The sequence below is a fragment of the Mustela nigripes genome, chromosome 2 (assembly GCF_022355385.1).
Source record: "Mustela nigripes isolate SB6536 chromosome 2, MUSNIG.SB6536, whole genome shotgun sequence".
NCBI classification, from domain to species: Eukaryota; Metazoa; Chordata; class Mammalia; order Carnivora; family Mustelidae; genus Mustela; species Mustela nigripes.
Genome location: NC_081558.1, coordinates 66,275,072 through 66,300,982, shown reverse-complemented (window position 1 = coordinate 66,300,982; position 25,911 = coordinate 66,275,072). Strand labels below are relative to the sequence as shown.

Below are 25,911 nucleotides of genomic sequence, written 5' to 3'. Positions count from 1 at the left end.
TTTTTTCTCCAGTGTGTTCAGTATATCTGAATACTGTAGTACTAACTTTGCTATTTGACCACATATTTACAAATCAAATGTGATAAGTGATTTAAATTTGTATATTTTCCATCTCCTAGTTTCCATTGAAGATGGAGCTTTTGTTTTGCTCTGTTGATTTTGCATCTAAGCCACCTCTCTCATTATTTAGAATAGTGTAGTTGACTTTTAGGTTTTCCTGATATACAAATACATCACCTGTAAATGATTTTTTTCCTTTTTTAAATTTCATATGTCTGATTTCATTTTTTTTTTTTTGATCTTGTTTTGACATACTCTGTGGTTGTTGATGATACCATTTTATTTTGACTCTAGGAATGGTTTCTTAAATTTTTCTGCTAAGTATATTAGCTTTGGGGGTTAAGATTTTATCATGTTAAGAGATTGAATATCTATTTTGATTTTACCAAGATTTTCAAAAATATCAGTGTTGAATATTGAATATTATCAGTGCTTTTTCAATATCTGTGTAGATAATTTGATTTTTAAAAATTTATTATTTGGAGAATTATAGAAGTAGGTTTTCTTAAACCATTCTTGTATTTCTATATCATTAAGCTGTTCATTTATTTCTATAATTCGGTGTTTCATACTTGCTTTATTTTCAGTGGTTATTCTGTATACATGTTCCCTGTGTCTGAGGATACTATATATTCTCTAATTGTGGACTCCAGGGTTCTCAATATCTCATAAATCAAACTCATTTTTTGTGCTGTTCAGATCTTCTGTAATCTTAATAATTTTTTTGTTTACTTGGTCTGTCATGTTGAGACAGGAATGTTAAAGTTTTCCCCTCTGATGAGGGGTAGATTTATCCATTTTGCATTTTAATTGTTTATATACATAGAGATTTATTAAATGCAAAGTATAAGAAGTTTTATGTCTTTCTGGCAAATTGGCACATGTTAAGCATTAAGTACTTAATTTATCCCTAATGATGATTTTGGCTTTATTGCCCATTTTATCTGATGTTACTGTATCTGAAACCACCTAGGTAATGCAGTTTGAGCCCTACATTTACGTGAGGCATTTGCTCATGTTATGAATTATGATAGACCTTTTTAAAAAAAATATATATATATATACTCCTGTTGATACTGAGATAATATGCTTCTTCGTTGCCTTCCTGTGTTGGCTGGGTCATTTTTTCATGATTCATCCTTTCACTGTTGGAGTAGCTCTTCAAGGTTCCTGCCTCTATGTGAGGTGAGGGCATGTTTCTCAGTAGATCGATATGTCTCTGTATTTCAGGTTCCATGAGAGCTTTTAATGTGTGTGTGTGTGTGTGTGTTAAAGATTTATTTATCAGAGAGAGAGAAATAGTGCATGAACAAGCTGGGAGAGAGGCAGAAGGAGAGGGAGAGAAAAAGGGAGAGAAGCAATATCCCTGCTGTGCATGGAGCCTGATGTGGGGCTCAGTTCCACAACCCTGAAATCACCACCTGAGCTGAAAACAGGATTTGGATGCTTAACTCGCTGAGTCATCCAGGTGCCCCACTTCTAATGCGTTTTAATTGCTAGTCTTTTGGGATACAGAAATATTTGACAGCCAGCCTCCCTCACTGTCAGTTTATTCTTATTGGCCCATGGGTTTCTTTTACTTTACTGGTAATTCACCCATGTGTTTAGAGGGATGTTGGCTATGTTTATTCTTTGTTTTTGATATTTTGGTATTTTGTGATGGGGTAGTTTCGACATTATTCTGTTGACCACATTGCTGGAAATACAAGTCCTCAAAGATTGTTTTGAAAAACTAATGCTTGGATCCTTGGTTGAAAAAAAGAAAACTTTTTTCTTTCTTTCTTTTTTTTTTTTTTTAACATTTTCTCTTTAGCATGCAGCAGAATTGATTAAGACAGTGGCATCTCGCTATGATGAATATGTTAATGTGAAAGATTTTTCTGACAAAATCAGCCGTGCCCTTTCTGCAGCAAAGAAGGATAATGACTTCATTTATCATGATCGAGTTCCAGACCTTAAAGATCTAGACCCTATTGGCAAAGCCACACTTGTGAAATCTACCCCAGTCAGTGTACCCATCAGCCAGAAATTCACTGGTATGTCAAGTATTCAAATACACTTTAATGTTACTCATCTTTCCCCCAGTTTAATCTGTTTTTTTAAGCTGAAATCATATAACTGCTATTGTATGCTTTGAATATGATTTGCATTCATGTTTAAAATGAATATGAGAATAAAAATGAAGTGGTGTATCTATAGTGAAATTTCAAGAGGGAGAGTAAATGGTAATAAAGTATCTGTATACAACAGAGAATTTGAAACTGAGTAATGACAGACTTGAAGCATTTGTCATTTTGTTAACATTTGTTATTGATTTAAGAGTCTGCCATTAAAAATGAACATTCATAAATACGACTTTAAATATATAAACTTATGGAGTCATGGTTGTATGAAGTAAATATTATCCTTGAATGTTGTAGATACATTCAGTATATAGTAGTCTAGCTGAAATCCCAAGATTAATATTCTAAATTATTGGGAAAGGATGATTATCTTACTGTTTTCTACTTAGCAAACAAGATGTGTTTACTGTGTGCCAGGGATTCTCTTAAATACAGATGCTAGCTCAGAATTCATATTCTAGCAGTAGTCCCATGAGATATGTACTGTTATCCCCAGTTGACTGATGAGGTTATTGATTCACAGAGTGCTTAAGTAATTTTGTCCAGTGTTTCAGAGCTAGGAAGTGGTGGAAGGAGCTGGAAATCAAACCATGGCACTGTAGGCTACTTAATCAGCAAATGAACAGTGTGTTTTCTTACATGTAAGTCTTCTTTACCAAAGATCTTAAAATGTCAATGACAGACACATCTTAAAAAGTTAAGAAAATTAAGATCAAAGAAAAAGAAAGCTTTCATTGTCATTGTCCCTGAATATAGTGATCTAAAAATCCTCTTCATTATTGTACTTTTAATAGTGATTTGGTTTTGATTTTTAAGTATTTGTAGACTTTTTCTGTGAATATTGGAAAGGGAATATGAACATTCACTTTACAAGTGTTTTGTCTTGAAATTTTGTTGAAATTTTCATTCCTAATTTTAGATTTGTTTGAGACTATGGTTCCTGTGTCAGTACAGCAGTCACTGGCTGCCTATAATCAGAGGAAAGCTGACTTGGTTAACAGATCAATTGCTCAAATGAGAGAAGCCACGACTTTGGCAAATGGGTAGGTAGAGCTTAACTTCCATGAATGTATCTCTAAAGTTCTAATGTTTCTGTTTGAGTGTTTTATAACTAAATAGTTCATGAACATTTTAGTTTTCTGAGCTTGCAGATGAATGTCAAGAATATGTGAGATCGCAAATACACACCTATGTGCACTTCTTGTGGCTGCTGTGTATTTATTAAGTCCTAGTAAATGTATTTGGAATAAATTTGATTACTGAAACAAAGAGAGTAGTTTTGGCTACTGATTTGCATTTTAGGGAATATTTATACTTGTAAGTTAAAGTACATGGTATATTCAGTATTCTTATCCAGTTTTTGTTGCTGGTGGATTAAGGCTTAAAATAATTCATTGATTTTTTAAAATATCTTAAGTATAATTTTCAATAAAATGCAACAGAATACACTTGTTTTAAGTGTATAGTTCACTTCTTTCTGATAAATGTTCATACCCGTGTAACCACCACCACCATGATCAAGGTAGAGAACGTTTCCATCACCCTAAAAAGTTCCTTCATGCCTCTTTCACTTTAGTCCTTCTTCCCCTGGCCCTTAGCCACTGCTCTCTGCTCCTTGTCACTCTAGGTTAGTTTTACTTTATGCAGTTTACTATAAATGTAATTATTATAGCATGTGTATTATATCATATGTACATTACAGTATATAGCATATTGTAGTGTTGCTATAGTATTTATAGTACCTATTGCATATACAGTATATACTCAGAATGTGTTGGACTTCTTTCACTTAGCATAATAATTTGAGATTCATCTATGTTTATATCAGTTTGGTCCTTTTTATTACTGAGCAGTATTTCATTTTATAGTTAAATAACAATTTGTTGATTCTGTATTCACTGATGGTGGACATTACAGATGCTGTGAGCACTGATGCATAAATCTTTGTGTGGACATGTTTTAGTTCCCTGGGTGAATAGTTAGGATTAGAATTGCTGAGTTGTGTGGTTGGTGTATGCTTAACTTTATGCAGAATAGCCAGATTGTTTTCCAGAGTGGTTATTCCAGATCATATTCCCACCCGCTCAGCAGCACTTAGTATTGTCAGTCTTTTCATTTTTATTCATTTTAGTGTGTGTGTGTAGCAGTATCACACTGTGGTTTAATTTGTATTCCTGTGATTACTAATGGTGTTGAGTAACTCTTCATGTACTTATTAGCATTTATATATGTTTTGTGAAGTGTCCGTTGAATTTTTAGCTCATTTTTAAAAATTGAGTTTTTCGTGTTCTTTATGTATTTTACAGCAAGTCCTATGTCAGATACATATCTTTGAGACTTCCTTTCTTTCAAGATTTTATTTATTTATTCTTATTAGGGAGAGAGAGAAAGAAAGCAAGCAAGAGCTGGGAGAGGGGCAAAAGGAGAAGGGCAGAGGGAGAGGGAGAAGCAGGCTCCCTGCTGAGCAAGGAACCCAGTGGGGGACTAGTCCCAGGATCCTGGGATCATTAAGGCAGATGCTTAACTGCCTGAGCCACCCAGCTGCCTCAGATTTTGTCTTTTAATTACTTAGACTGAAAGAAGTTAAGTTTGAGCTGTGAGCCCACGGTAGCTAGTATTTTTTTTTTTAAGATTTTATTTATTTATTTATTTGACAGAGATCACAAGTAGGCAGAGAGGCAGCAGAGAGAGAGAGGAGGAAGCAGGCTCCCTGCTGAGCAGAGAGCCTGACTCGGGGCTTGATCCCAGGACCCTGGGACCATGACCTGAGCCAAAGGCAGAGTCTTTAACCCACTGAGCCCCCCAGGTGCCCCGGTAGCTAGTATTTTTTAATGTGCATTTCTTACTTTTTGGTTTTTAATTCTGAACTGTGAACTTAATTATTTGACAGTTTTGTTTTCATTTTATCAATCACTATTTTTTTTTCCTTTTTTCCCCCTTTATCTTTATTTTTCCATTGATGAGGGTACTCAGCTTTTTTGGGGTGCTAAAACTTCATTGCTATTGATTAGGATATATAGGAGATTAATTTTTTAAAGATGATTTAGACCTCTAGATGACATAGTATCTCATTTTTTTTCAGGGTGTTAGCTTCCCTTAATCTTCCAGCAGCAATTGAAGATGTATCTGGAGATACTGTACCTCAGTCTATATTGACTAAGTCCACGTCTGTGATTGAACAGGGAGGCATCCAGACTGTTGATCAGCTGATTAAAGAGCTTCCTGAACTACTACAAAGAAATAGAGAAATCCTAGATGAGGTATGTTTTAAGAAATTTGTTTTTTCAAGTAAAAACTGTTTGCCACTTGGTGTCCAGCAGGGATTAGGACTGGATGCTTTCTTCTCTTGGGTTTTGTAGGGTAATACTCACCATCCTGATGAAGTTAATGTGACCCAGAACTGCCTTTCAGCTTCCCAGAGGAATTCTCATTGAGTGAGAACGGGTTCATACATGTCTTAAGGGTTTATAAATGCACATTAATGAAACTCATGGACCATGATGTAATATTGATATACTGTGAGAAATTACAATCATACAAACTGTTCAGAGCCTTCATAACTAATGAGTTCTTTGAAATATTAGATTTCTTGGTAAATGTGGAATCAGACTAAGGAAGTTAGGCCTTCAAGTGTTTTATAAGCCCACCACATCCATCTTTCAGTAGAGAGAACATATTTTATCAATAGGAAGTTTTTTGGCTGAAGTCAGCTGTTTGACAGTATTATTCTTTTACTGTGCCTTCATGTCTTTCCCCACATTGATTCACTTCTTTCTTTAGTGATAAATATAGTCAAAATGGTTACATTGGCTTTTACCAGTTTAGGAGTCCGTTTTTTTTTTTTTTTTTAAAGATTTTATTTATTTATTTGTCAGAGAGAGAGAAAGAGAGCAAGAGCGAGCACAGGCAGAGTGGCAGGCAGAGTCAGAGGGAGAAGCAGGCTCCCTGCGGAGCAAGGAGCCCGATGTGGGACTCCATCCCAGGACGCTGGGGTCATGACCTGAGCCGAAGGCAGCCGTTTAACTGACTGAGCCACCCAGGCGTCCCTAGGAGTCATGTTTTTTAGTTAACTTCTGTTGTCAGTGCTTTAATCCATGTTTTAATTTTTCAGTTAATTTTCAAAGAATGTATCTATCATTTCCAAGTACTCTGGGGAAGGGGTATAGTTTATCTTGAACAACACGGGGTGGCAACCCCCCATGCAGTAAGAAATATGAGTATAACTTTTGATTCCCCCAAACATAACTACTCATAGCCTGCTGTTGACTTTGGAAGCCTCACTGGTAACATAAACAGTTGACTGTCACATATTTTGTATGTTACATATATTATATATGGCATTCTTAGATTAAAGGAAGCTAGAAAAAGGAAACGTTATTAAAATCAAAGAAAATCATAAAAATCAGAACGTTTATAATACTGTACTGTAGGAAATCCACTTACAAGTGGACCTATAAAGTTCAAACTATGTTATGCAGGGGTCATCTGTACTTGAGACAGTGTGAACCTTGGGGATGAGAATATTTGCCTCCCTTTTTTTTTTTTTTTTAAGGATTGCCTTTTAAAAGGATTATTATGACTATACTAAATGATAAACTGATAATGGCATATTAGCTATTGGAAACTTAAATGAAAACTTACTTGCAGTATTGGCCTTTGGAATCTGATTCATGAGGGGTTCTACATTAATTACACCAGCAGTGTTATCAACCTCATCTATGTAGATATAGTCAATAAAAAGAAAATTGAAAGCAAACAGAATTGATGTTACGTAGTTCAGTACCAAAGCCTTGCTGTGCTGAGCTTGCTAGACATGCAGAATCTTAGACCTTATCTCAGACCTTCTGGATTAGGAGCTGCATTTAACAAGATCCCATGGTGTTCCATGTGCACATTAATATATATTTTTTAAAGATTTTATTTATTTATTTGACAAACAGAGATCACAAGTAGGCAGAGAGGCAGGCAGAGAGAGAGAGAGAGGAAGAAGCAGGCTCCCTGCTGAGCAGATAGCTCGATTTGGGGCTTGAGAACATGACCTGAGCTGAAGGCAGAGGCTTTAACCCACTGAGCCACTCAGGCACCCCTGCACATTAATATTTGACAGAGACCGCTCTTAAGGTCATAGATTTATTCATGAGAATGCCTTATAGTCCTTTAAAATTTGTTGATTGTTAGATTAAGCAAGCTTGTTATCTGGTGTTGCACTTGAAAGGATGTTAGAATAGTAGATAAAGAGAGAAAAAAATGGAGAGTAGTGTTTAAGATCACAAGTTTGTGAAAGCAGCAAGAAGTAATTGTCTGATGGGAAAAGACAAACACTGGAAAATGCAGGTATAGCAAGTCAGTAGCAGTCTGGGGCATTTAGTAGGTAAAAGTTACAATAAACCATTATTGAATATTGGACTTATATTTGAACTTGATCCCCAGTTTTTATTGTTAGTGTGGCCCTGGGCAGATTACTTAACATCTTCATGTCTCAGTTTACTTATGGAAGAAAATGGGATAATAATATTTATCACATAAAATAGCTGTGAAGTAGGATCAGGCATGTGCCTGCTGCTTAGTAGTTATTTAAATATTACTATATATCCTTGATTTTAAGATGTCATTGATTAGAAGAATCGTATTTGATTTTGAAACAAGTTTTGGAAAAGAACATTGTCTATTGAAATGCTGTGTATCAGTTGTGAGCAGCATCTTCATTAGAAATACTAATGTGTAAAAAACTTATAATTAAAAACTGGCATTATTAACGTGTATGGTATATGTCTGTTGTCTGCCTATCTTAATATGAGGTACTTTTGTTTATCTTATTTGATGTTTCTAACAACCTTGTGAAGTAGTCACTGGTACTCTGTCAGCTGTACTTGGAAAATCTCATTTTAATTAAGTTGTGAGTTGAGAGAAGTAAGGTTGTGAAGCTGGACCTCTTTTTGAGTGTTCATTTCTCTCTGGTAGCTTTTAGAAATTAGGGCTGATTTTCAAAAATATTTAAGTATTCACTATTTTTTTTTTTTTTAATGATAAATTTATCTTCACTAGGGAACTGTGGGGCCCTATTAACCTTGGATTCCTGCCCGTGGATTCTTTTTCTTTAGTTACTTTTTTTTCTCTGCCCTCTCTTAATGGATTTCTGTCAGATGGGTGGTAGTTCTTCTGGTGATGATCAGTTTTCCTATCTTTCAACATTTCTTCTTTTTGTCTTTGTGCTCTCATTCTTCCTGGAAGACTGGCTCAGGCTGGCCTTCCAGCTCATTAATTGGTTATTTAGTGTGCTTTTTGTGCTTTTCAGCCACCTTGAAAGTTGTTTTTCATTTGTTGATATCTCTTGTTTCAACATACCTGATTCTTTAAAAAAATCTCCTGTATTTATTTCACAACTGCATGTCTGTTTTTGAGGTTAAAATTTGCATAACAAAATTCATTTTAACCTCTTTACAGTGTACAGGACTGTGGTTCTTAGTATGTCTGCGGTATTGTGCAAGCACCAACACTGTCTAATTTCAGTTTCCATCATCCCAAGGAAACTCCATTCTCGCTAGCACTCACTCCAGACTCACTAGCAGTTACTACTCATTCCTCCTTGTCCCTGCTCTTGGCAGCCACTACTCTGATTCTGTCTCTGTGGATTTGCTTATTTTGGACATTTCATATAAATGGAATCAGAAATGGTATGTGCACTTTGACCTTATGTCACTTAGAATAATGTTTCCAGGTTCATCCATGTTGTAGTGCCAGCATTTCATTTCTTCTTATTGCTAACACTTCATTGTGCGGATATATCACATTTTGTTTATTTGTCAGTAATAAATATTGGTAATTTTGCTTTTTTGGTAATTAATAATGCTATTTGTGAACAGGTTTTTTTTTCTTAAGCACCTGTTTTTAATTCTCTTGGGTATATACAGAAGAGGGGAGTTTTTGGGTCATACAGGAATTCAATGTTCAGCTTTTTGAGGAACTACCAAACTGTTTTTCCAGAGCCATGGCACCATTTTACATTCTTACCAGCAGTGTGTAAAGGTTCCAGTTTCTTTACATTACCTTTCCAACCCTTAAATTGTTCAGGTTTTTTTTTTTTAATTTTATTTATTTGTCAGAGAAAGAGAGCACAAGCAGGGGAAGCAGCAGGCAGAGGGAGAAGCAGGCTCCTCAGTGAGCAGGGAGCCTGATATGGGGCTCAATCCCAGGATTCTGGGATTGTGGCCTGAGCTGTAGGCAGACGCTTAACTGACTGAGCCACCCAAGTGCCCCTGATTGTTCTGTTTTTTTAATTATAACCATACTGTGGGTATGAAGTGGTATCTCATTGTGGTTTTGATTTAACCTTTATATATAGGAAATCCTAAAGTTAATAGTTGGATAGGAATTGCACTGCATGTTTAGACCAACCTGGAGAGTATTGCCAATCTTTACAATATTAAATCTTCCAATACATGAATATGAACAGAATGTCTTCCCATTTAGTTAGGTTTTCTTTAATTTCTTTCAGCAGTGTTTAGTAGCTTTTAATGTACAAGTCTTGCACCTCCTTGGTTAAATTTATTCCTAAGTATTTAATTCTTTTGGTGCTATTGTAGATGGAATTGTCTTAATTTCCTTCTTGGATTGTTTATTGCTAGAGTATAGTGTATAGAGTATAGATTTTGTATGTTGATTTTGTATTCTGTAACTTTACTAAGTTTGTTTATTATCTCTAATGGTTATATTGTGAATTCCTTAGAATTTTCTTCATTAAGGTCATGTAATCTGCAAGTAGAGATTGTTCTACTACTTCTTTTTTGGATGTCTTTTTATTTCTTTTTCTTGCTTAATTGCCCTGACCACTACAGTGTTAAATGGACGTGGTGAGAACAGATGTTCTTGTCTTGTACCTGATCTTAGGGGAAAGCTTCCCAACTTTCACTCTGTTGACGTTAGCTGTGGGTTTTTCATAGATGTCCTTTATGAGGTTGAGGGAAGTTCTTTCCTATTCCTAGTTTGTTGAGTTGTTGTTGTTGTTGTTTTAATCATAAAAGGACATTGGATTTTGTCAAATATTTTTTCTACATCTTGACATGTTCTTACATTTTTTTCCTTCATTCTGTTAATACAGAGTATTATATTAATTGGTTTTTTGATTTTAACCATCCTTGCATTCTTAGGATATTCTACTTAGTCATGATATATAATCCTTTGTTTTTTGTTTCTGTTTTTGTTTTTAGAGAGAGTGCTTGCATATGGAAGTGGGGTAGGGAGGGGCAGGAGGTAAGGGAGAGAGAGAGACTCTTAGGCAGGCTCCATGCTCAGTGCAGAGCCTGATGCCAGGACTTGATCTCATGACTGAGATCATGACCTGAGCTGAAATCAAAGAGTTGGATGCATAACTGACTGAGACACCAGGTGTCCCAGAATATAATCCTTTTAATTTGCTGCTGGATTTGCTTTGGTAGTATTTTTTTGAGCACTGTGCATCTGTATTTATATATTTGATCTGTAGTTTTCTTGTAATGTTTTTGACTTTCAACTTGTTTACCCTTGTGGCTGTGTCTTGTAAATAGCACGTAGCAGAAGTTTTCTTCTTAATTTTGTTTGACAGCCTTTATATGTTTCTGTGGAGGGTTAAGTCCATTTATATTAACTGATTATTCATATTATTCATTTTCTGCTATATTTTGTAATTTCTACTTGTCTCTTTTTCTTCCTATATGTTTCTTTCTCTTTTATTCTTTCCCACCCCCATTTCCACTTTTTCCTGGTTTTATTGCATAGTTCCTCTCTCTCTCTCTCTTTCTAAACTTGCATAGAAGTTGTGGACTCTTTTCTTCTTTAAAGTTTATTATGTTGTGTCTGGGTATGGATTTTCTTCCATTTAAATTGCTTGATACTGATACTTTATTGGATTCAGTGAATTTGAGGAATTGAATCTTTTCATCCATCTTGGAAAATTCTTAGTTTTCATTTCCTGGAACATTTCTTTCTCCCTATTGTCATTAGTAATTCTTTCCGGGTTGCTAATTATATTTAAGCTGACTCTTCTTAATTTTCTTTTTTTGAAGATTTTATTTATTTATTTGAGAGAGAGAGAGAGTTAGTGGGGTGGTGTAGAGGGAGAAACAGACTCCCCTGTGAGCACAGAGACTGAAATGGGCTGGATCCCAGGACCCTGATACTATGACCTGAGCCAAAAATCAAGAGTTGGATGCTTAACCTACTGAGCCACCCAGGAGCCCATAACTTTATTTTCCATGTCTTTTAAGCTTCTTATTTTCTGTTGCTCTCTGCTTTATTGTCTATAATTTCTTCCTATTCTTCTCCCATTTGCTGATCCTTTTCAGTTATATCTTAGCAGCTTTTAAGTAGTGATTAGCTTCCTAATTTTATTATGTTTTTCATCTCTAGAAATTCTAACTTAGTCCTTTTTTCAGTTCTTTCTGTTCTCCTTCTCCTGTGTCACACTTTCAATTTATCTTTTACTCTAAACACATATTAAATATATTTTATCTTTATCTTATAATTCCAGTATCTCTTGTCTTTGTGGTTTGGTTCTGTGATTTGTTCCTTTTGCTGACTCTTGCTCACCATGGTTTGTTTCCTCTTGAGTTTGGTGGTTTTTTTTGTATGTGTTCTTGCTTTTACATTTTAAAACTTTAATTTTGAATAATTTTAGACTTAACAAAAAAGTTTCAAATTTGGTACAGAGTTCTTTACCAAGCTTCCCTTAGAGTTAAAATCTTAGGTAGCCATGGTTCATTTGTTAAAACTCAGAAGTTAACATTGGTACAATATTATTACTCAGATTTTACCAGTTAGTCCATCAGTGCCCTTCTTTTTCAAGATCTAGTCCAAAATACTCCATTGCATTTAATGTTCAATGATTTTTTTTTTTAAATTATGAATTCACATTTCCTGGAACTTTATATGTGGGAATTCGTTGAGTTCTAGGTTTTAAAGTGAATTCTTCTAGAGAATTTTTATTTTTTATTTTATACTGTTATTATTATTATTAATTTTGTAGTTAACCTTTTTGTCAGAGGTATGTCTTAAGGCTTTGTTCACACAGGTAGTGTGATTTCCAGTCCTAAGTATAGGCTTTTGATAGGAATCTTAGGTGATATTTCTTTTCTTTTCTATTTAGAGCCAACACAAGTAAAGTTCCTTTGTCAGGCAGTCTTCGTTTTAAAAAATTCATCCAGTGAGTGTCACCCATGTGGAAGTATCCCAGTCTGTGGGAGGGTAATGCCTTTGATGGGACATCCACTCATAGCAGCCCCACCCATGTTTCTTGTGTCCTGCTCCTGTTCTGTTACCTTCACATTCTAAGCCAGTAGTGAACTGTATAGTTGGTGAACTATGTACAGTGGACCAGTTCTGGCTTGTGACCTATTTCTATGAGATTCACTAGTTAAAGATGATTTTAATCTGTTTTTAGAGGGCTGTAAAAAAAAATGTGGCAGAGATGGTCGACAAAGGTCCACAAAACCTAAAATACTCTAGTGTTTGACAGAAAAGTTTGTAGACTTCTGCTCTAAGATGCCAGGGATTAGCAGGTACCTGTGCTTTAGCACTTATTTCTCCTGGTAGATTATTAACACTTTCTTGTGTTCTGGCCCCCGACTCTTCTGTCTTCTCAGGTACACATTCAGAAGCCATTTTGTACATGTTACTTTTTAGTTTGTTGTACTGGGATAAAAGTCTGAATCTTTGATTTTCATGTGGATAAGTTAACGTCTTTCTCTTTGTTTTGTTTATGGCATCTAAGGTCTTAAGGCTTTCTATTTATTTTAATCTTAGAAAGAATCTTTGTTCACAGTAGCCTTTGTGTATGGATATACATAATCTCTTAGTTTATCTTACTTTTTAATTTATTGAGTAAGGTAATGGCTAACCTAGTCTTAAATTTTATAAGTGTTTGTTAAATATGTTATAACTTGGATTTGTGCAACAAAAATTGTACCATTTTATAGTTCAGCCAGTAAAGTAGAGGTATTCCCATCCATTAATCCTCAACCAGTATTGAGTCTGATCATTTAAAAAATGTTTTAATTTTTTTATACCAGAAATGATACTTCATTGTTATTTTACTTCTTTTTAAAAGTCATTAAGATTGTTAGATGAAGAAGAAGCAACTGACAATGATTTAAGAGCAAAATTCAAGGAACGCTGGCAAAGGACACCATCTAATGAACTCTATAAGCCTTTAAGAGCAGGTAAAATGTATATAAGTGGCTTTTACTTGAATAAATTCCCAATTTTTCTTTTTTAAGATTTTATTTTTAAATAATCTCTATACTCAACGTGGGGCTTGAACTCACAGTCGTGAGATTAGGAGTTGCATGTTCTACTGACTGAGTCATCCAGGTGCCCATATAAATTCCCAGTTTGGATCCACATTTTTGCTTGATTAAATTAGGGTCTGTTGTAAACCTGTTTTTACTGAAACTGCTATTTTGAAAACGCAGGTTTTTTTCCCCTCAGTTCAGGGTGAGATAAAAAATAAATAACAGAGGTGATTCATGTTCATTATAAGAAATTCAGATTCTTAAAAATTCTGAAAAATTCTTTTTTAAAAATGATTGAGCACATGGTAGGGGTGTGTGTACAGGAGAAGGAGAATCTCAAGCAGACTCCTTATGAGCACAGATCCCGACCTGGAGCTTGATCTCACGACCTGATCCGAAATCAAGAGTTGGACACCCATCTGGCTGAGCCACCCAGGTGCCCCCCAAATTCTAAAAAATTCTTTTTTTTTTTTTTAAGATTTTATTTATTTATTTGACAGACAGAGATTATAAGTAGGCTGAGAGGCAGTCAAAGAGAGGAGGAAGCAGGTTCTCCGCCGAGCAGAGAGCCCGATGTGGGGCTCGATCCCAGGACACTGGGATCATGACCCAAGCCAAAGGCAGAGGCTTTAACCCACTGAACCACCCAGACGCCCCAAATTCTAAAGAATTCTTAAAAAATACAGAGTAAAAATGGAAATGATTCTGTATCTCTCTTTTCATATTCTAAGCCCTGTGCCTTTTTTTTTTTTTTTCCCTTAGAGCATCTATATAACCACTAGATATCACTGGTTCCAGGAACTGGTATTAAGCTCTAAGCATATTTTTAAAATAAATGAGATCAGTTCTGTATTTTTTTTATTATTTTTTTAAAGATTTTATTTATTTGAGAGAGAGTGAGAGAAAGGGAAAGTGCGAGTTGGGGGAAGGGGAGAGAGAATCTCAAGACTCTCCACTGAATGTGGTGTGTGACACAGGGCTTGATTTCAGTGACCTTGAGATTGTAACCTGAGCTAAAAACAAGAGTTGGATGCTCAACTGACTGAGCCACTCAGGCACTCCTAAATGAGATCATATTATATGCATATGGTTTTGTAATGTCATTTCACTTAGTAGTGGGTGGTAAAAGGTGAGTTAATTTGAAATCAAATTATTATTTTTTTAAGAATTTAATTATTAAGATTTGTGTTTGTTAAGGTTACTGTCTTTATGATAGCTAGAGACTTATTTATTTATTTACTATTATATAATTAGTACTATAGACATTTTTTCTTAAAAATGTTAACGGCTGTTCTTTTAAAGTCAAGTTGAAGCAGTCAGTGATCCTTTGAGAGGGGAATACTTTTTAAGTAAGTTGCAACAATTTCTGGAGTGAATGGTTTCTCTCTATATTAATGAGTTGTAGGAAAGGATTAGACTAATGCCGGTTAGTTTTTATTTGGTGGATAGTAACCACAAATACATGCTAAGGTATACCCATGTGTTTTGCCAGAAACAAAAATGCCAAGGGCGACAGGAGCTCAGTTTCCATTATATAATGAATGAATCAGGGTCCATAGAAGAGGGGGGGAAAAGTAAAGTTGGAGAGCAGAACTAAAAGTATAATCAGCCTATAAATGTTACTATTAAAGTCATTGCTGTACTCTGGCAACATTTTTTTTTCCCTCACAGAGGGAACCAACTTCAGAGCCGTTTTGGATAAAGCTGTGCAAGCAGATGGGCAAGTGAAAGAACGTTATCAGTCTCACCGTGACACCATTGCACTTCTGTGTAAGCCAGAGCCTGAACTGAATGCTGCCATCCCTTCTGCTAACCCAGCGAAGACTATGCAGGGCAGTGAGGTAAGCAGATGCATTTTGATGTGGGTGGTTATCTGTTTAGGAAAACTATGTTCAAGCCATTATGAATACATTAATTGACAATTCCTTACTGTCCTCTTTTCAGAAATGCAGATGTAAATTGAGGTTATATTTGAAGTAGCATGATACATATACTGTGTAATAGGTAATTAGATTAATAATATTACCATCTTGTAATAATAATTAATTTCTATTTATTGAATGTTTCCTATGAGCTTGGTACTATATTCTAGATACTTTATAAAAAGTTCAGTATTCAATTCATTCAGGTTTTATAAAAGGGAGAGGTTGGGAAACATAGAAACTTCCCTGAAGTGAAAGGACTGGATTTGACCAGTTGCTCTTCCGACCATAAATTCTTTGTTGTTTGTTACATCATTCTCTATTGGCATCCACTGTATTCCACTGGGACTATCTTTAAAGGGAAAATCAACCAGCTGTGATTGTTAATAAGTGGGTAACATCATTATAGCATTTCTCTTTGTGACAGGAGGGGGAAAATCAGTAGTGGGGCATGTCAGTCAGAAAGTCCAAAGGTGCAAATAGGCTTTAGTGGCTGATCACTGTAGTAGGTGTTAATTGAATAAGATAGATCCTGAATGAAGTGCATAGGAAAATAAGCCAAAGGGCAAGAAGTGTTTGCTGAAAACTTCTTGAAAAAGGTGAATTTCCTGGGATAGTAGTCCTCAAAAGTTATCAGTGTTGTGCCTTGCCTTTCCACAGAAACATTTCATGTGTTTTTCCAACCAAGGTTTTAGATACCTGCTCTGTAAGGCATTATGCTAGGTACTTTGAAAAATCAGCAAATGAATCATACATAGCCTTTACCCGCAATTCATGGTCCAGTGTGGGAAGATTAGACCTATACAAGGAGAACTGTAGTACAGGGTAGATATGTGTCGTGACTATAGAAAGTATGCTGTGAGGATTTAGATGATGAAGCAGTTAAATTCCAGTATTTTGGAGCTTATCTCTTTAGAGGCCTCTCAAGAGATTGGCACAGGACGAGAACAGAGTAGACAGGCAGACAAAGTGTACACATACAAAATCCAAGGAGGATCGAGAGAGTGATGTGTCGGAGATGCTACCAGAGGTTCGGTGGAAATGAGCCCCAACAGTGAAGACTGCATAGTTGAATGTGCACAGAACCCAAAGCTCTAAAGGTAGGGGGAACCTGATGGAACAAAGAATATCAATTAGATGCTTTAAGGAAAAGGAGAGAAGGAAGAAGGAAGGTGGTTAGATTAATTTGTGAGGAGCAGAGTCTGCAGACCCACTGAACAGCAAATTATTTTAGGAAAAAGAAAATCCTGCTTCCCATTCTCTTCTCTCTCTCATTATTTATTTATTTAAAGATTTTATTTATTTATTTGACACACAGAGAGAGAAAACACAAGTAGGCAGAGAGGCAGGCAGAGGGGCGGGGGAAGCAGGCTCTCTGCTTAGCAGAGAGCCCGATGCGGGACTCATCCCGGGATTCTGAGATCACGACCTGAGTCAAAAGCAGAGGCTTAACCCACTGAGCCACCCAGGCGCCCTGTCTCATTTTTTAAAAGTAGTCTCTATACCCAACCTGGGGCTTAAACTTAAAACCCCCTTGATCAAGAGTCACATGCCCTACTGACTAAGCTAGCTAGCCACCCTGCCTTCTCCTTTTTCTTTTTGGTGTCTTGTACGGGACTCAGAACTTAATGTGGCTTTTGTCCTTTGATTCTCCTGCTTTCACTAGAAAAGCAAAAATGGTTTCTGCTGAGCAAAATCAGAATTAGCATGCACTACTTTGTTATTTTATATAGTTGTCGTCACGGTTGTTTTTGTTAGTAATGGTATTATATAGGGGAAGAAAACTTTTATAATCAATATGAAGTTATTTTACTGAAGCTAGATTTTCTAGATAGAAGCAATCAAAAATATTCAGTGCTCTATATATTCATTAATTATGTGCCTTTATCAAAAAGACTAATTAATACCATGTTTATTAAAGCTCTTTCAGGTAATTGTCATAGTTGTTGATGACACATTTTAGCCAGAGTTTTTATGATAAAAGCATAGTTATTTGAATTCTGATTATTAAAGTGAACACAAAGGACATACATGTTTTATTAAGAAGTCCAGTCTTAATGATAGGGCTCTTTTTTTCTTTTTTTAAATTTAAATTGTGAAATGACTTACTACTCTACTTTTTATCTTTAGTCTCTTTGGGCATCTGTTTTTACATCTTGAGATACTCTGAAAAATGTTGCAAAAATGACAAATTATGGGTAATTTGTATTTAAAGATCCTTTTTTAAATACTTAGGACCATTGCTTGTGACTGTGCACATCTGATCAGCAGGGGATGGAATCTAGTCTACACTTGGCCAGCCAAGCCTTGGCCCTGGTGTAGGGCTGAGTCTACCCAGAGGAAGGGGCATCTTATTTTTTGGTACAAAAGTGATATCCATTTATACTTGTAGTATTGCATCTGTCTTGGGTGATGAAGGGGTCCCTTTGGGGGAAAAAAAGTGTCCATCTCCTCAGAGATAGTGCATAAACTAGCACTGTCCAAAGCTTTGTAGGCCTTTTTTTTTCCTGGTTCACACAAAGTCATCTAGTAGGTGAACTGCAAATGCTACTTTTACTCTCTGTTTTTCATAACAGGAAGTGTCTAGATAGGTGTTGAGGTTTGTTCACCAAAAATTTGTTGAAGGCCTATTGTATGCCAGGAATTATGGCACCATGGTTACTAACAGAGAGGGGTGCAAAACTCTAGGTTTGCTTTAGTGTAGGGCAAGTGTGATCAGGTTCCCACTGTTCTGTTGTTGAGATATTCTCATGTCTGCCTTTTCTGAAAATAAAATGGCAGGGACTGAAAAGTAAAGCTGAAAATCTCATTGAGAGTATTTGTTCTACGCCTAAGTATGTATGGTGCTGTTAGATGCTACAGAGAGCTTTATCATCTAATGGGGCTGGCACACGATGGTCTGCGGGCTAAATCCAGCCTGCCTTCTGTTTTTGTGTGGCCTGTGAGCCAGGAATGCCTTTACATTTCTAAATGGTTGAAAAAAGTCAAAAGAATAATGTTTTATGACATGTGAATGTTACATGAAATTTAGATTTTAGTATCCATGAATAAACTTCTGTTGGAGCATAGTTATACTCCTTCACATTTCATCCGTGGCTGCTTTCACACTAGAAAGGGAGAGATAGTTGCAACAGAGACTATGGCTTACAAAGCCAAAAATAGTTTCTTTCCTTTCCCCTTCTGTTTGGTTCTTTATAAGAAAAGTTTGTAGCTCTTCGTCTTAAAGGTAAAGTATAGACAGCTGAGGTGATCTCATTCCTGCCTTTCTGTTTGACCTCATCTCTCTCCCTTTTATCTTTTTTTTACTGTGTTAAAGTCATACTAGCTAGGCCTTTTTTTTTTGGTCTTTTGCCTTTGAACATGGGAAGCTTGTTCCTGCCTTAGGACTTTAACATTTGCTTTCCTTCTATTGGGGTCTTTCTTCCCTTTCCATGGCTACCATGAGTTTTTTCATTAAAGCCCCAGATGTCACCCTTTGCCTTCCTTTGTCTTTGTCTACTATACTGCTCTGTTTTTTTGTGTGTGTTTAATTTCCTCCTCTCTTCCCCTGTCCCCACATGAACCAATTCTGCTTTTGTTAATAATTGTATTTTAGAACCTAGAGCAGTACCCAACATGTAAGGATTCAAAAAGTGTTGATGCAGTGATAACTACTGACAGCCTAACTTATTAATAAGGGGATTCAATTAATTGCAGTTGAGAGGTAATTGGAGCTGTTTTTAAAACATTGAAATAAATTTTTGAATTTTTTTATTTGAAGTATAATTGACATACAACATTATGTTAGTTTCAGGTGTACAACATGATTCAGTATTTTTATATATTGTAAAATGATCACAGTAGATCTAGTTAATATCAGTTATCACACATAGTTACAGAATTTGTTTTCTTGTGGTGAGAACTTTTAAGAATGCAGCGTATTATTACTATTTTTAAGATTATTTATTTATTTGATAGTGAGAGAGGGAACACAAGTTTTCCGCTGAGCAGGGAGCCTGATGCAAGGCTTGACCCTAGGAGCCTGGGATCAGGACCTGAGCTGAAGGCAGATGCTTAATGACTGAGCCACCTAGGCTCCCCTATTATTATTATTATTATTATTATTATTTTCTTTTAGAGGATTTCATTTATTTGACAGAAAGTGGAGCACAAGGTGGGGTAGGGGGAGCGGGAAGAGGGAAGGCAAAAGCAGACTCCTTGCTGGTCAGGGAGCCTGACATGGAGCTCGATCCCAGGACCCTGGGATCACGACCTGAGCCAGAGGCAGATGCTTAACCGACTGAGCTACCCAGGTATCCCACAATATAGTATTATTAAATATAATCGCCATGCTGTACGTTATAGCCTCATAACTTAATGTATATATGTATGTATATTTATTTTTAAAGATTTTATTTATTTGACAGGCAGAAATCACAAGTAGGCAGAGAGGCAGGCAGAGAGGGAGGGGGAAGCAGGCTCCGTGCAGAGCAGAGAGCCTGATGGCGGGGCTTGATCCCAGGACCCTGGGATCGTGATCTGAGCTGGAGGCAGATGGTTAACCAACTGAGCCACTCAGGTGCTCCACAATATAGTATTATTAAGTATAATTGCCATGCTGTACATTATAGCCTCATGACTTAATGTATTTAATTAATGGAAGTTTGTACCTTTGGATTACCTTAATCTCTTTCACCCACCCCCATACCCCACCTCAGGCAGTAGTCTCTCTGTTCTCTATATCTGTGAGCTTGGTTTTCTGTAAATTCCACATGTAAATGAGTTCATGTGGTATTTGTCTTTCTCTGTCTGACTTACTTCGTTTAGCATAATGCCCTCAAGGTGCATTCATGTTGCAAATGGCAAGACTTCATTCTTTTTTAATAGCTCAATATAGACTCTGTGTGTGTCTATGCATATGTGTGTATATCACTACATTATCTTTATTCATTTATCCATTGATGGACATTTAGGTTTCCATATCTTAGCTGTTTTTGTAAATAATGCGGTAGTGAACATGGGGATGCAGAGGGATTCTAACTATTGATATACTTTAACTTGATGACACATTAAGCTTCAAACTTAATGAGTGAATAAGAAAATGTATTGATGTTGAAAGAAAGAAAATGTAGGTAGTGGTTTACTTTTCTTACTATTCTGGTCATTCATTTGTGCAAGCAGTTTAATTAATTTTCTTCTGTAGTCACTTTTAAAATAAGGCTGGTATTATACAATCTAAAATATGGCTAAACTAGTATATATGACAGTTTGAAAAAAAATAAAAAAAGAGGATGCTTGTCATATAAGGACACTTGGTACTGTGGTCTAAAAGTTCATTTATAAATTGGTTGCTTCAAATGCCATTTTTTCCCCCAGAGACTTAGAATCATAGCATTTTGGAATAGAATAGGACTTACTAAATACATACTTGGTCCTTTTTATCACTGATTTTAAAACCCCTGACTACCATAAAAGTTAGGGAGTTAGCTTTTCTACATAGTGGAAGTGGTATTAGAACTTGTGATTCTGCAGATTCTGCTGGGGTTCTCTTCCCACGTTACTCTGCTGCCCTGTGTGGTGTTCCTCAGTGAAGAGGAGGTTTTATTCATGTGAACTGTGTCTGTCTTCTCTTATTATTTATTAGCTAATTTGGGATACTGTCACTGCAATATTTGATGAGAGGCTCTTATTTGCTGTACTGTGGAAGAAGCACCCAGTCTCTTTCTCTATAGATAATAGTGTTACAGTGTACCTGACTTTCAGCTTTGTTTAGTAGACTAGTTTTTTTTTTTTAAACTTATTTATTTGACAGAGAGATCACAAGCAGGCAGATGGGCAGGCAGAGAGAGGTGGGGAAGCAGGCTCCCCGCTGAGCAGAGAGCCTGATGTGGGGCTCGATCCCAGGACCCTGGGATCATGGCCTGAGCTGAAGGCAGAGGCTTTAACCCATTGAGCCACCCAGGTACCCCTAGTTTTTTTTTTTTAAACCAGTTCTGCATATTCCTGTTTCTCCCCCAGTTTTCTTTTAATTGACTATTTTTAATTTTTTTCTTTCTAGTTTTTTTGGACATAACTGGGAGAAAGTTAAAAGGTGGCATTTTTCTTATAGCTAAACAAATTTCAGGAAGGCAGATGCTTATCATCTGAGTCACCAGGTGTCCCCCCCCCCCTTTTTAAAAGATTTTATTTACTTATTAGAGAGCTCATAAGCAGGGGCAAGGGCAGAGGGAGAGGGAGAAGCAGACTCCTGCTGAGAGGGCTTGATTTCAGACACTGGAATCATGATCTGACCTGAAGGCCAACGCTTAACTGTTTGAGCCACGTAGATGCCTCCCTGCTGCCCCCCTTCTCTCATGGAAAACTTTTAATGATATGAACAGATGTACAAGAGCCCTCTCCTCTCTCTCTCTCAGTATGTAAAATAAACACATGGTTTATAGCTTTTTATCTGCATCTCTGGCTCTCTTTAAGATGCTCTGTCCATATTTATATATCTGTATCTGTATCTACATGTCTGTCTGTATGTCTCTCAGTCTCTCTTTGTCAGCAAATAGGGTATCTCCTTACTTGGCAGAAACACACCTTCCTCTGCCTTGCAGCCATGACAGGGACATGGTATATAGTATTGAGTGGTTAAGAGATTGATTTTGGAGTTAGGCAGATTTAGGTCTCAAATTTATCTCTACTCCTTAGTGTGTAACCTTAGGCAGCTTACTTAATTTTTCTGAGACTCGGGCGCCTGGGTGGCTCAGTGGGTTAAGCCGCTGCCTTCGGCTCAGGTCATGATCTCAGGGTTCTGGGATCGAGTCCCGCATCAGGCTTTCTGCTTAGCAGGGAGCCTGCTTCCTCCTCTCTCTCTCTCTGCCTGTCTCTCCATCTACTTGTGATTTCTCTCTGTCAAATAAATAAATAAAATCTTAAAAAAAAAAAAAAATTTTTTTCTGAGACTCAGTTTCTGCAACTGTGGAATAGAAGTAATAAATATGTACCCAATGGAATTTTGGAAGGATTATGTTAAATTATATTTGTGAAATGTTTAGGACAGTTCCTGGGACATAGTAAATGTTCAATAAATCGTTGTGCTTGGTGCTGTTACAATTATTGCTGCCTCCTGTTACAAGCTGAGTCCACTAAAGGTACAATGTCTGTCTCTAAGTAAACTTGATGTACAGTTGATGCTTGGCTCTTTGAGAAATCATCCAACTCTGAGTGAACCTTTGTATATAATTCCCTTCTGGAAATTGGCTTCTGGGTTTTTTGGGCAATTAAACAAAGGGGTTTTATTTTGTTTTAATTGTTTAGGTTGTAAATGTATTAAAATCCTTATTGACAAATCTTGATGAAGTAAAGAAGGAAAGAGAGGGGCTGGAGAATGACCTGAAATCAGTGAACTTCGACATGACAAGCAAATTTTTGACTGCTTTGGCTCAAGATGGTGTCATAAATGAAGAAGCTCTTTCTGTCACTGAACTGGATCGAATCTATGGAGGTCTTACGGCTAAAGTCCAAGAATCTCTAAAGAAACAGGAAGAACTTCTTAAAAATATTCAGGTAAAGTTTATATGCTTTAGTAAGATTTATGTAAAGAAAATAGGATAAACCTGGACTAAATCTATATCTGTTTAGGATTTTTTTTTTTTTTTTGCGAGTGATGCATGTTAATAGAAATCTGCAGTCATTGTTGATTGTGTTTGATACCCACTGAATTTGTGGGATTTTTACTTTAAAGAAAGATTTAAAGTACTGTGTTATCACAGAAGAAATAGCATATTTGGTAAATTTATAGTAATTCTGGCATGCAGTCATACGATTTTCATATGTAGTTGGCAAAGTAACAATAAAAATGTTATGAGCTATATTAATTTGGTCAATAAATCTTTCCTTTAACAAGGTCTCACACCAGGAGTTTTCAAAAATGAAGCAATCTAATAATGAAGCTAACTTAAGAGAAGAAGTTTTGAAGAATTTAGCTACTGCGTATGACAACTTTGTTGAACTTGTAGCCAATTTGAAGGAGGGCACGAAGGTATGATGTACAAAAATAATAGTTCACCAGCACAGATGTAAAAATATGGTTTGAGCATACAATAACTGTATGTTTTAGGTGCTTTCTAGTTCTATATTTTCTTAGATACTATTCTGTAAAATGGAGACGTTTGATTTCTAAAATTGTGGGATTATGTCATTTAAAACTGATTTTTGAATCAGTCCTTTTATAAGAATAAAAGACTTTTGTTTTCCTTTTAAAAAAAAATATGGTTTGAGAAGTAAATTGTGTTTCCAGTTGTGCCACATTATTCTTGAAATCCTAGCTCTAATGACTTTCGTCTCTGAGAGGTTTATTGTGAGCAAGAGAAAGCTTAAAGGTGGCAATATTTCATGGGAATGTTGAAGAATGAATTGTAAATTCCATCAGGCAAAAAGGGTGTAGGAATTTCAGGCAAAAGAATTAGCACAGAGATGTCAAAGGCTAATGATACGTTCTGAGGAGAAAGAAAAGAAAGAAAATTGACTAATTAAAAAAATTTTTTTGGAAAGATTTTATATATTTGAGAGAGAGGGAAAAGAGAACTTTTTCAAAGTGAGCAGTGGGGAGAAGTAGAAGGGGGGTGGGAGAGGGACAAGCAGACTTGGTGCTAACCATGGAGCCTAACATGGGGGTCATTCTCACAGCCTTGAGATCATGACCTGAGCCGAAATCAGGAGTAGGAGGCTTAACTGACTGAACCAACCAGGTGCGCCAAAAGTTGATTATTTTGAGTGAATTATGAGGGAACAGGAATAGTTGAAGTGAAGTTGATCTGTGGTGGGGAAGGGAGGAGGGGGGTATGGCTTTTATATTCTGTGCTGATGGTGCTGATGGATGATGATAGACTTGTGATCTGCCTGAGTCTTAGGGTGCTTACTAAGTATGTTAAGTACTTTTTTGCTTTGCCTTTAAATAGCTTAGGGAAGTGATTATATTTATTTTTACCATTGACTTTGCTTTTGAGAGAGCAAGTGATTTTTAATTTTTTTAGGTACATCATACCTTGTGGTTTTTTAACTCCATAATGATCACTGAGTACAGTTATCTTGATACAAATATAGTGGATATAATGTAAAACCCTGTGAACAGGGGGTAGAAATACTATACAGCCTTGAAAATAGAAGAGTAAGACACCAGTTTATTTGGTTTAAAATGCTTTGTTGAAATAGATAACTGAGAAAACTCTTCAGAGAGCCTTTGGAAATACTTCTAAGGGTTTCTGAAGTGATACCTATATTTCTGAAGTGAATATACAAATTAATCCTTCCATTTAATTAGGTCTCATATTTTTATCATAGATTTATTAAGTAATTGACTTTTCTCTAGGAATTGGAAATATAGTCACCATCGTGGAACTTACAACTTGTTCCATTTAATTTTTGATGACAAATGTTCTCTAAAAGTGATTTTTTAATTTTTATTTTTTTTAGTTAGGTCATATTCAATATTAAGTTGTTGAACCTCAGGGGTATGACTATCTTAGGAAGATTATTTTAGTTCTTTAACTTTAATCATGATTAATGAACTTTAGATTATGTTCCTCTATAGATTAAAAAGAAATCACTCTAGTTTATTACTTGTATTTCTCTTTTGCTTACAGTTTTACAATGAACTGACTGAAATCTTGGTCAGATTCCAGAATAAATGCAGTGATATAGTGTTTGCGCGGAAGACAGAAAGAGATGAACTCTTAAAGTAAGTTTATTTTGTGTATTGAATTGTATTTTTCTTTTGAAAAGTTGTATGTGGAGACTTTGGGGTGAACTTGGCAGTATGAAATAGCAATTTCCTCCCTTTCCTCCTGGACATTTACAAAATAACAAGCAAGCTGCGTGATCTGAGATTAAAGATGAAAAGGAACAGAAATGCCGGTGCTGGAAGCACAGTGATGTCATAGAAATGCTAAAACAATAGTTCAGGGTGGCAGATATCAGAAATGCTAATAATAAACATAAGTAGTGTACCTTGAAATGGCAGACAGGTTCCTCATGTATAACTAGAGGTACAGAATATGGGGAAGACCGGGTGAATAGCTTAGAAAACATCAGCTATGACCCTTCAGAGGGAGGCAGCTGAGAAAGGTGGGCCATAGCATAGGACTTATTCCATGGTGAGTGACCTGTAGAGTTGACACAGCATTGGTACAAGATACAGTGCTTATTAAAAATGGTGAAAAATGAACAAAATTTAATAAAATCTAATAGATGGAGAATATTCCCCAGAATCATATTGTTACAGAGCAGATGAAAATTCTGAATGAATATTTCATTATGAGTTAAGAAAAAAAGAGAAGAGGGTTAGGAGGCAATCACCCTGAGGAATGCCCACACAGAAATGCTAGAGCTCAAGGAAGATGGTGAAAAGACAGGACATGATAAAATGTGAGGTGCCAGGATTTAGGAAACAAGTAGAAGAGAGAACAACAAAACTGTCACCGAAACCAGATGAAATGGGAAGGAGTGAAAAGGGGAATAGACCATGAAGAAGACAACAGGAGCACAGAGTAGAAAAGAGGAAATCAAAGAAAATGAAAC

At 36.2% G+C, this 25,911-nt stretch overlaps 1 protein-coding gene across 2 annotated transcripts in view; it reads left to right on the top strand.

Moving 5' to 3' along the window:
• The window catches only part of PDCD6IP (programmed cell death 6 interacting protein), an 82,310-nt gene that overhangs the window by 40,858 nt on the left and 15,541 nt on the right, over positions 1-25,911 (top strand). For both annotated transcript variants that reach the window (XM_059390616.1, XM_059390617.1), the window contains exons 8-15: positions 1,874-2,096; positions 3,103-3,226; positions 5,266-5,443; positions 13,264-13,375; positions 15,119-15,288; positions 22,651-22,899; positions 23,240-23,374; positions 24,978-25,072. In XM_059390616.1, coding sequence (XP_059246599.1) covers positions 1,874-2,096; positions 3,103-3,226; positions 5,266-5,443; positions 13,264-13,375; positions 15,119-15,288; positions 22,651-22,899; positions 23,240-23,374; positions 24,978-25,072 — 1,286 coding nt within the window. The remainder of the gene's footprint in view (positions 1-1,873; positions 2,097-3,102; positions 3,227-5,265; positions 5,444-13,263; positions 13,376-15,118; positions 15,289-22,650; positions 22,900-23,239; positions 23,375-24,977; positions 25,073-25,911) is intronic.